Raw genomic sequence first — 10,946 nt, 5'->3', positions numbered from 1 at the left:
AGCGCCGCGCAACTTGATAATGATTGGACTATGCATTGAAGACTGATTGTGTAATTTTAAGTTGTATGCAGACAAATTATTCGATGTTTGCATAATGAAAATAACAAGAATTGACGGGAAAGCAGCTGATAGAACATAACTATTTTTTTTTGAATAATATCTTAACACTAAACATATATAGGGTCTTGTTTTGGATAAGGCTAAAGAATCTAGTCTTTCATTAAACTTAGAGGCAAACTTTAGGACACACCCGAGGTCACAAGTTTTTAGTACAATTGTTTAATTTTATTCGGGAATAACACATTTAAATTGATTTTAATAATCAACAATAAAACCAAATAAGACAAAGCGATAAAGGGGAAAGAAAACAAATTGTAAAATATAACTTATTTAATACAAGTACGAATTCAGTCGTTAATGTATATAAGTACATAGGATATATAGTTTAACTGCTGTGAGCAGGTTTAACAATGATGATCGCTTGGATTCATTCCGACGAATTTAATGACATTTTACGAAAATCATTTGAAAACTATATAAAAGGCGGATTTATTTTTACAAAATAACAGGTACAGTAAGTGTCTTTCGGATAAAAATTGACAGATGACATTCACTTACTCTATACATTTACGAATACAGCAAGAACAATGTTTAACAAATACAGCTCAGAGGTATTCCATGAATTATTGTCAGAGATACAAATTAGATGCTTCATACGAATAGACATTTAAGTCTAATTTATGTTGTCTAATAAAAGTGAAAATACTTTTATTTTTCTAACCGAGAGTTTCCACAGAGAAAACACTAAGAAACTTGTACAAAATGTACTCATATTCATATTATTTATTTTTAAGGAAAGGGTTTGGCAGTGAAAACACATAATATGTAAAACAATTCTTACAAATTTTATATACGACGATAAAGAATGCATAATGTAAATATTTTGAGAAACAAACTATGATTCCTAAATATTACGTTAGGCAAGCAAAGCATATAGTATGTATTTATTTTTCTCTTTACATACAAATACAGGGTGGATAGGGAAATAAAAAGACACCTACTACTTCTAAATAAACTTAAAGAAAATAAATCTAAAAATGTTTTACGTATATTACACTGAAGACATTTCTAAAGTAAAATATGGACTCAATAACAAAGATCCTATATATTGTTTTGGATTTATAATATATTTCAGCTTTTAAGTCACTAAGAATAACAGTAATATTAAAGTACATTTAAAAGAAAAAGAAATCAGTCAATATATTCAAATAAAAAAAAACATAATGGTGGGTTTTGGAATAAATTATTTCTTTTCAGGTACCTATTATCATAAACGATAAATCAAACAGAAAAATTAATATAAGTGCATAAATAAAAATAAAAAAACATATTTCACTGGAATTTTAAGTGTGGAATATTAATTCTTAATTGTCTTTTAAAACAATAATTGTTTATAAATAAATAAAAAAAAACGAAAAACTAACGATAATTATCAAAGAAGCAAAAGGCATTAGGCATTTTTATACTTAAGTTAAATAAAATCAGCTGCTGCTTTTTACATAAATTCCATTAACCTCAAAGGTTTTAAATTACATCAATGCAAAATTGATGAGTAAAAGTTGAAGTTATATTAATAAAAGTCAAATAAATAAGTAAAAATCTATATGATATGTTACTATAACTACCACTAAGTAGGATATATTAAGTACAATTTTTTTAAGAGCTATCTAATGTGAGCCTAACTAATACATAAAAAGCTCGGTTTTATCCCTACTGGAAAAAAGATACAAAAATCTATAAAAAAGATAAAGCCTATATAATATTTGAGACGAACGCTGAAATCTTTATTATGACAAACCTTGCCTTTATTCTTATAAAAATCTGTACTACGTTTAATCGCAAGCAAACCAAGTTTAAAAGAATACGGCTGAAGGGGGTGAAAGTCTTACAAAGTTAAATTATTCTAAATATTCTTCCATTAAATAAAAAATCCAAACTTCATATCAAAGCACTTACGATACAAGTTATAAGTACTAGTTATAAAAAAGGTTTTTTTTTTAAAATTGGACGAATTTTATTAATTCCCTGTCCTTTATTATAAAGATGAAAAATAATATAAATGAAATTATTATATGAGAAGAAAAAGATATAAAAAAAACCTTTAACTACATAAACGAGTGTTCACGTTTTTTTTATTCGAACTGGGATAAACAATGGTGGTGTAATTTTTTAATTAAATGGATATTTCGATTTATTTTCATTGTTTTTATATGAGTCAACTAACCCGCAGTGAGCCAGCGTGGTTGACTATGGCCTAATCACCCCTAACTTAGGGTAGGCTCCGAGCTCCTCAGTGGGGACGTATAGTGAGCTGATGATGTTTTTATATATTCGTTCATCCGTATTTTGTTACATATTAAATATTGCTTAATTAGTATTCGCACAAATTTATTATTATTTATCATCAAATTATGATTCACATCTTTGAAGTGATTTTTATCATCTACCTAATTGACATAACTTTTAAAAACATTTAAAATGACTCAATTTTTGTAAATGTCGAATAACAACAATTGTTCGGTCATGGCACATTCTCTCCTCTAAACATCAATATATAAACCACGCTCAGTCACACTTATCATAAAGCTATGTTAAAACTCAACACACATACAAAGCAACACGTCATTTTTAATTTAATTTTTAAATTAATTTATAAATATTAGTATGTTAGTAATAAAATGGGCGGGAATTATCTAAGTTAATTGTCTTGGCCATATCCAAACATCAAAATACTTTCGCAAACAAATTACAATACAATTAAACTATTTTTGTTTTAAATTTTAATTGTTAAATTGTAAGTTTTTCGACAAATAATATAAAAAATGGCTCCATAGAGAGATCATCGTCAGCCATTGTCGGCCGTGGAGGATGGGAACTAATTCATGTTACATTTTATAGCTAAAAAATATCAAATGTTTTCTGTAATCCAGTTTCAACATTTGTCGCCAAAAAATACCTATTTGGATATACAAAATGTATATGCGCTTATTCTCGTCACAGTGGAAGTAGATGAAAGAGTATGGTGTGTTATTCAATGGCGAGGGTTTCCATGAGCAGCTCAGGTGGCGGCTGCAGACCAGGCTCCAGCGTGACAGCCACGCCGCGGTTCAACGACACGGCCGGGTAGAACGCGCCGCGCAGACCAGTGAATGCTATATCGCCCTGCAATAATTTATCGATGCTTTTATAAGAACAAGGTAGCCCAATTATTTTAGGTAAAACTACCGGTCGGCCAAGGCTTTATCCTTGCAGAATAAAAAAATAAGTTGCTTATAACACGCATATAACCTGCATCGGCTACCTTGGCCACAAAGTTCCGTCAAAAAAGGTCTTTGGCCGTTCCGATGATTACTAGAAAAACCACTCCTTAGATTTAGATAGGTATAACATTCAAATATTTCTTTTTATGTCATATATTGAATGAATAAGTTTTAATAATTCTTTGCAAAATGTTCTCGTGGTGATTTGAAATATAAGCTAGCATTTAGTGAGATATGTACCTGCGGGCGGTCGTCGACTGCGAAGCGGAGCGTGCCGCGCGCGAGGTCGAGCAGGACACCGACAGTGCTGCCGCGAGTGACGCCGCCCTCCGCGCGCCCGCCGTGCGCTCCGCCGTGCACGAACCACGAGCGTGCGCTGTCGATGTACATCGCCCACCCCAGAGCGTCGCTCCCTGCAAAACATGTTCATATTATCATTTTGTGATTATCACAAACGCAAAATGGATTTCACTAAAAATTTGTGTATGACCTTGATATTTTACAGAAGACCCAGTTTCCGCCAACTTTCTTTCGTCTCCGCTTTAAGCAATATAAATCATTATATTAAAAGGGGGCAAACAAGCAGGCGGCCACCGAAATTCGCTGAAATAACGAGATGAACGTACCTACACAGTATTTACTAGTTCAGGAGACAGAGCCCACAACATTTTTGTGAAAATGATTTTTCTGCTCAATAAAGAATTTTTAACTTTTTTAATATAGATATATGTTCTGCGTAATCGTAGTATTTCACCGTGCGAGCCGAACTATTTGTGCAACGGTAGCTGTTGTTGCTTGGCGCAACACTGTTACGTGGTCATTGCGCATACCCATGTGTAGTGTTGGTGTAAACTGACCGAGCATTTTGTCCTTGGCAACATCGGCCCGTGCGATGCCGAAAGCGGGGTCCGCGTCGCCATCGTGCGCGTCGAGACGCAGGCGCCAATAGTGCACGCCGCGCGCTAGAGGCTGGTCCGCGAGCACCACGCGCGGCTGCCAGCCCGCAGCGCGCGCGCTCAGCCCGTCTGCGCTCAGGCACAGCGCGTCCTCCGCACCCGCACACCGCAAGTCCCACGCGAACCACGCCACTGACGCCACACACACACACGTATAAATGAAAATCGGGTCTATATAATATATGTTCCTATACCAAACCCATAACTTCTGAATTTTCTATACAACGAATCAAAACAATAAGTTCCATCATTCATTTCATACTATTCCTCTTAGACTATAAAGTCATACCGGGCGAGGTCTGCAGCCCGATGATCTCGCTGTAGGGCCCCTCGCCGGCACCGTTGAAGGCCTTCACGCGCGCGCTGTATAACGAAGCGTAGTGTAATCCGTCCACCGTGCACACCGTCTCGCGTCCGCAGTACACCTCCTGCCACACATAACCAAACACTCTTTAGATTTATAATATGCCCTTCATCCAATAAGGTATACAATAAATATTATTTTGCATTTACTGTTATCCGTTTAAACGTCTCTCTTTATTCAGGATGAAATTAATAAAAAAATGTTGTACTGGGTACTGGTACTAACTCGGAAGGGTCCGCCGAGTCCGTCGTCCAGTTCGAGGACGTAACCGCGCACGGCGGCAGGCGCAGCGGGCGCGCGCCACGCTAGCGTGCACGAGCAGCCGCGCGCCGCGCACGCCTCCACCGCCATCTCTGGCGCGCCCGGCGCTGCGACACACACACAAACATTCTAAATTCTACATAATAATACTTCTAGATACCTAATACTAAGTCCAAAATGCAGACACGAAAGCTGCTACTACATGCTACGATTACCGAATTTTTCTGGCTTCTTGAATGAAATATATAATGAAATGCAAATGCAAAAACTAGTCAATGAGCCTCTCTGGCATTTAGGTATGTTGCATATCTATTTTTAATTTTACAATATTGTATGTAAAAATGTAATCATATTTGAATTAAAACAAAAGATTTAAACATTACTAACCTGATGACTTCATTTGTTTTTCCAATGCTGCATTACGTTTGCGTAAAAGTAAAACAATTTTATAAATATTGAATAACAAAAGTATGAATTCAGTTCTACGATAAAAAGTAAAAAAAAAGAGAAATTTTATTTGTTGATTTTCTTGACAAGCTGAATAACCATATGCTATTAAAAACTTATTTATTTTTAATTTGTAAAATTATTTATTATATCGAAATGAAATATAAATTCCAGCAGTTCCATTCTGTATGTATTAACATACAATGTCATTCTTAAATAGCATGTTAATATCTTTGTATAATTTTTAATTAAATATGTCAAGTGTTTTCATTGTTGCTTGCAAAGGAATGCATACATATATGTCAACATAGTTTATACAAAAGATAAACCATAAGTGCAACATTATAATCGAAAATCTAAAATTAACAATCGATGTTCTATTTTTAGTTGCGTCAATGGCTTTAACTAACAGATAAAATACTAATCAGTCAATAATAAAAAAAATATTATAGTCTAGCCTTGATAAGCGAGAGTTTAAGGTACCCCAATATTTTACCCTTATATTCTCTCTTGCTTGAGTGTCTTGTTTATGGATTGTAATTTTTTTTATAAACTTTAACCGAGACTTGAGAGACTGAGAATTCACATGTTTATATATGTAATATGCTTAGAATGAAATGATAAACATTCTATTATTTAAATACATTAGGATATCCCGTATGCGATCGATTACATCGGCGGCCATTACACGCTTCAATGAACTGTATCAAATTACTTACAATACAATAAAAACTAAATAACAAGTGGCCTTAGGAACTGCACTTTTCAATAGAAAATATTCTATTACACAAGCTTTAGGGAATATACATTGAGATTTTTTGTTTCACTTTTCTTTTACATTTAAAAAAATGTATAATAATGTGTTTTTGAAGACATTAAATAAGGGTTGCCAAAAATTATCAAATAAAGTAAAAGAAAAGCTTTTTCTTACGTATGCATTCAACGAAATTCATAGTCCTAACTGTGCGTATGACAGGCTCGATGTCTAGCGTTAGGGCGGGCGGGGAAGGCGGCGGGTCGAGCGACGAGCAGAGACCCGCGGCTGTCTCCTGCGCACGAGCCGACAGGATGTTCCCCACCTGGAAACAAACATTTACTATTAACACATTTACTGCCACAGGGCTGTTCACTTAATATAAAATCGCAGTACCATGGAGTGATTGATTTGGTGAAAATTACATAAATTGCACAAAGTAAGTCTTTATATAAATCAAGACAGTTACTTTTTTTTATTGTTGATTACATGTTTATCAAACATGTAAAGTTTATGTTCAATGATGAATTTTATTAAATTGTATATTCCATTAATTTTTTCACTATTATTATATTAGTACAGTATAAAGACATTATTTTGTATATAATACTTATTGTGTACACTTATCTGATTATGATAGTATCTTATATGCCACACCTTAATCATAAGGTTATAATTTCCAACTATTGATTGTGGTATAATCTATACAACTATAAATATGTAAGAACCTTAGTTTTAAAAATTCTTAATTCTATGTAATAATAAAAAGATAAAATATACTATGAGGTTTTATTAAAGGTGTTATTTAAAATCAAATAATTCAAATACTTATTTACTGATTATTGTCAACATACCTGTAAGAATGCAGCATGATCTGATTCCTTTAAAGCTTCTATAGAAAAATGCAGTAAAGCAGTGGCTTCACGTAACTTCTGCGCAGCATGGGAAGTGAGTAAGCGCATATTTGCTATAGCTTGTGACCGGGTATTCCGAGCAGCTCTGACCAGTTCGTCTCTGCGTCGGTCTATTGCACGGGTTACTTCTGCACATGCCTGATCTATTTGTCTTTCTAGTTCTTCACACGATTCCTGTAATTTTTTGGATTTTGATTTTGTAAAATAAGTGTTTGATAAAGAATATTCAATTTTGCAATAAATATTTATAAGCTATGGATAGTTTGTAACCTTGCGCTACATTACATCTATAAATGATTACTTACATTTATTTTATCTCCGGATCCTTTGACTAGCTGAATATATTCAGTCATGGCTTTTGCTTGTTCTGAAAGCTGCTGGAGTGATTGTGATAATTCAGTCTGTAAAAAAATGGTTACCAAATATTTAAAACATCATATCTAAATGATGATAAATAAGCACAAAAGTACATGCAATTTAGCTTGCTTCAACTTAATGTAGTTCCATTGTCAATGTTACCTTATGAGCTCTAGCTGCACTGGAAAGCTGCTGTGTTTCATGGGCGGAGTGTCGCTCACCCAGGCACCGCTGGCAAATCGGCACTAAACATGTGTTGCAGTACAGAACTGGAGGCGATCCATGATCTGAGCACGTAGTTCCTAGGGCGCGCAACTCATGCTGCGCGAGGGGACCGCGAGTAGGGTGCCAGGCGTCACGACAACCGGCACAATACCTCACTGAACATTGTTCGCATCGAACTACAGCAGCCCGTCTTTCACCTTCACACATCTGACAAGCTTCTTCTGCAGGTGGCGCTCCTACTACACCGCCGAATCGCTCTACGATAGTACGCATCACTCGAAAAGGTGGTAGCCCTTCGGCTCCATTGTCGTCCAAAAAAACTTGTTTGTTACATTGCGGACACAGGAGGCTGAAAGCTGCCGACGAATACACTGCGGCAGCCGGTGTTCCCGCGAAACTATTAGGTCTAGATCCACAAACGACACCGCTATCGGTTTCGCTCGACACAGATGCCTTATCTGCCTCCTGATAGTCATTTGCAGTACCCGAGGCATTGTCTGCTTCTGGTAAATGACTTTGTAGGCCAACAGCACAAACACGGCACAATGCGTGCCCACAAGGTAGCAATACTGGTTCTTTGTAGAATTCTTTACAAACAAAACATCTTAATTCTTCTTCCATTTTGTGTCCATTCCGATGTAATAAAGAATTATTTCACAATCACTCACTAATAATATCACCGTTATTTATAACATAGTAGATTACAAACGCAATATTTTATAGGTTGTTACTTATAAACCTAGATATTTCACAAAACAACTCGTAGTTTACGTTTTGATTATTGGAGGCGAATAAAATAAAAAAAAAACTAATAAGACAAATACACTACTCTTGACAAATTGTGGTCGACTGAGTGAGTGAGTGAGTGAGAGTGAATGAGGTGAAGGCGCAAGGACAAGGAACGACGATTGCTTTGCTGAGATAAGTTGCCAGTTGCTACAAAACATTAGTGGTTGTGTGTCAAACTTACGATGAGACTATACGCTATACGTAGACAGTAGACATACTTTAAAATTTGTCTATAATACAATTCTTTGCTTGCTGAGATCCATGTTTGAATTACCAATATAACTTATTCTCCTTTTTTTAACTTTAAGGATATAAATGTAGGCTGCAATTTTGTTTTGATATTCCATTTTTTAATGCTGGCAAACATAAACAAAAGAAGCGAATGACGTTTTTTATTTACAAAATAAGAGTAATCTTTTATCAAAATAAATAATTGTATCGGTTATAATTAGAACGAAATTTGAATCTAATTAAGAATATTGAAATTATTACATTAAAATTGCAATGGAGTCTATATTGTCTTCTGATGATAGTTGCGATTCGGAGATGAAAACGATGAAACATCTTTTAAAAGGTAAATATGTAAATTACAAAAATGTTTCTCTTCGTTTTGAGATAGAATTATGGATAAAATATAGAATATAAAACTAAAAATTAAACAAGATACTGAAGATTTAAAACCAGAATACATTCAAACAAAAAGTGCCTAAAAATTTAAGTCTTACCATGGCGAATTGGTTTTCAAGATTTACGGCGCATTAAAGGATCATGTTTTATTTAATTTACTATCAAAGATTCTTGCGTATATGGTCCGATATCCCTAGACTTTGCTCAAGTTCATTATGCTGTATTTCAGAATTTGATTTAAATGAAGAAAACCTCAGTAAAGATGAAATGAGAGATCTTCTTAAAGCTTTAAAAAATTCCAAGTCAACAGTTAATGAAGAAGAGTTACACAGGCAAAAGGTAGTAGTATATCATAGCATGCACACATAAAAACATATCTTGAGTCATTGTAATCCAGTCAATACCCTAATGTATGTAGAAATAATATTAAATTCTCATCTAGTGCAGCTGTAGGTTGTCATAAAAAATGAATATCAGTTTTCAACAAGTCAAGATGAAGATGATAATAGATACAATAGTAATACAATAATAGATTAATATTATTGTTTCAAAGGCTTAGTTTTCCCTCTTACTGATACTAAATTATCCTGAGGTTTTATTATGCCTACTGATTGATGTTTCTGTGGGTTGATATGTTTATGTGTAAATAAGTTTTTAATATTCATTTATGTCTCTGTTATTTATAAATTTTAACATCTGCATTACAGGCTGAGGATACTCAATGTAATACTACACCAAAAATAAAAATGAAGAGAAAGTTCCTTAATGTAAGAGATAGGAGAATGCCTTGGAGTATATTGCCAAATACATTAACTCCAGCAGAGAAAGCTCATACACTTGCAGTCTACATTAAATTAATGTCAATTAATAATTATCGCCAAGCTAGGCAATCTGTTAATTTTGCTGCATGGCCCCCACCGCTACAAATAGTTGAAGAAACCACAAGGATTCAACCTGTAAGATCTACTAGAAGTGGCCGTTCCGTACCTCAATATTGTGGTTTCGATGATGATTCATCAGATTTTGATATTGTTGTCACTAAAACGAAAAAAAGAAAAATATCTAACAGTGATAATGCAAGTGATGGTGTGTACTCCAACAAAGTTGTCAGTTTGAAACGGAAGACAACAAAGGAAGATAATACCAGGCCTGTGAAAGAGCCCAAAATTGCAACAGATGCAAATAAACTAGAATTGATAAACAATGGTAATTTAAAATAAGTTTTTATACAACATTTCAAGACTGATTTTGAACTTATTTAGCTTTGAATCTTGTATATGACAGTTTTAACACTATGTCATTGTAGGTACACATTTACATACAACATACTTTGCAGTCAAATTAAATTATTTGAGTTAGCCATAAAATGGCAATTTCCTTGTACTAATGCATGTTTATAATTTCAGTGTTTTAATGCTGATATTTAGTTTATATTTTGATTTTCTAGTGATAAAAGTCATTTTTTTACAATTATAATACATGTTACATAAAGTTTTAAAATGAAAAAATTATTTTGTTTCTTTTTTGATTATATTTTTACTAGCATTTGTGTTGTCTCTGAAGGAGGATTATATTATATACATACATAGTGTTCAATCCTTAGACAACAAATTGTCGTCATATATTGTGCATTTTTAAATATATAATTTTTTAGAATAATAAAAGTAGAATAGGTTATAAGTAATCGACCTATGTGTTTAGTACTGTTCTAGCTGCTGCGTTCTAGAAATTTATTTAGTAAAATTGCTGGCGTTTGTAATTTTTTTCTGTTTTTTGTAAATTTAAGAAAGTCTGCTTGCACAACTATAACATAATGTTTAGTCATGGTTTTTTAATTAATGTAATCTGTTCACAAATATTTTATTGTATATAAAATTAAATATAAGTAGTTAACTCTTAAATAGCAATATTTGTAATTGAATGTTTGCCGAG

At 33.8% G+C, this 10,946-nt stretch overlaps 2 protein-coding genes across 3 annotated transcripts; one reads left to right on the top strand and one right to left on the bottom strand.

Annotated features, from left to right (window-relative positions):
• Positions 1 to 2,405: 2,405 nt before the first annotated feature.
• Positions 2,406 to 8,440, bottom strand: Trim9 (E3 ubiquitin-protein ligase Trim9). 2 transcript variants are annotated; one of them, XM_013326084.1, is made up of 10 exons: positions 7,536 to 8,440; positions 7,322 to 7,417; positions 6,957 to 7,190; positions 6,280 to 6,427; positions 5,289 to 5,315; positions 4,866 to 5,008; positions 4,566 to 4,704; positions 4,178 to 4,408; positions 3,561 to 3,733; positions 2,406 to 3,222 (listed from the first exon to the last, which is right to left on the bottom strand). In XM_013326084.1, the coding sequence occupies exons 1-10, from the start codon at positions 8,217 to 8,219 to the stop codon at positions 3,088 to 3,090; spliced, it is 2,010 nt and encodes a 669-aa protein (XP_013181538.1). In that variant the 5' UTR covers positions 8,220 to 8,440; the 3' UTR covers positions 2,406 to 3,087. The 2 variants fall into 2 exon arrangements, with proteins under 2 accessions (XP_013181538.1, XP_013181540.1); XM_013326086.1 differs by lacking the exon at positions 5,289 to 5,315.
• Positions 8,441 to 8,759: 319 nt separating this feature from the next.
• On the top strand, positions 8,760 to 10,483 carry LOC106124199 (uncharacterized). Its single transcript, XM_013320673.1, has 3 exons — positions 8,760 to 8,961; positions 9,244 to 9,353; positions 9,722 to 10,483. The coding sequence occupies exons 1-3, from the start codon at positions 8,892 to 8,894 to the stop codon at positions 10,232 to 10,234; spliced, it is 693 nt and encodes a 230-aa protein (XP_013176127.1). The 5' UTR covers positions 8,760 to 8,891; the 3' UTR covers positions 10,235 to 10,483.
• The last annotated feature ends 463 nt before the right edge of the window (positions 10,484 to 10,946 follow it).

The sequence above is a fragment of the Papilio xuthus genome, unplaced genomic scaffold (genome assembly GCF_000836235.2).
Source record: "Papilio xuthus unplaced genomic scaffold, Pxut_1.1 DF828952.1, whole genome shotgun sequence".
Taxonomy (NCBI): Eukaryota; Metazoa; Arthropoda; class Insecta; order Lepidoptera; family Papilionidae; genus Papilio; species Papilio xuthus.
The sequence above is the reverse complement of the archived record's forward strand: the minus strand, read 5'-3'. Positions and strand labels throughout refer to the sequence as shown.

What these genes read in the sequence shown, in the direction of transcription:
- Trim9 (XM_013326084.1), bottom strand. Translation starts at nt 8,219, where the DNA reads ATGGAAGAAGAATTAAGATGTTTTGTTTGTAAAGAATTCTACAAAGAA. An exon ending in GAATTTCGTTGAATGCATAC is followed by an intron (nt 5,316 to 6,279) that starts GTAAGAAAAAGC and finishes AACGTAATGCAG; the next exon opens with CATTGGAAAAACAAATGAAG. An exon ending in GACTCGGCGGACCCTTCCGA is followed by an intron (nt 4,705 to 4,865) that starts GTTAGTACCAGT and finishes TATGTGTGGCAG; the next exon opens with GAGGTGTACTGCGGACGCGA.
- LOC106124199 (XM_013320673.1), top strand. Translation starts at nt 8,892, where the DNA reads ATGGAGTCTATATTGTCTTCTGATGATAGTTGCGATTCGGAGATGAAA. An exon ending in GATGAAACATCTTTTAAAAG is followed by an intron (nt 8,962 to 9,243) that starts GTAAATATGTAA and finishes GCTGTATTTCAG; the next exon opens with AATTTGATTTAAATGAAGAA. An exon ending in AAGAGTTACACAGGCAAAAG is followed by an intron (nt 9,354 to 9,721) that starts GTAGTAGTATAT and finishes TCTGCATTACAG; the next exon opens with GCTGAGGATACTCAATGTAA.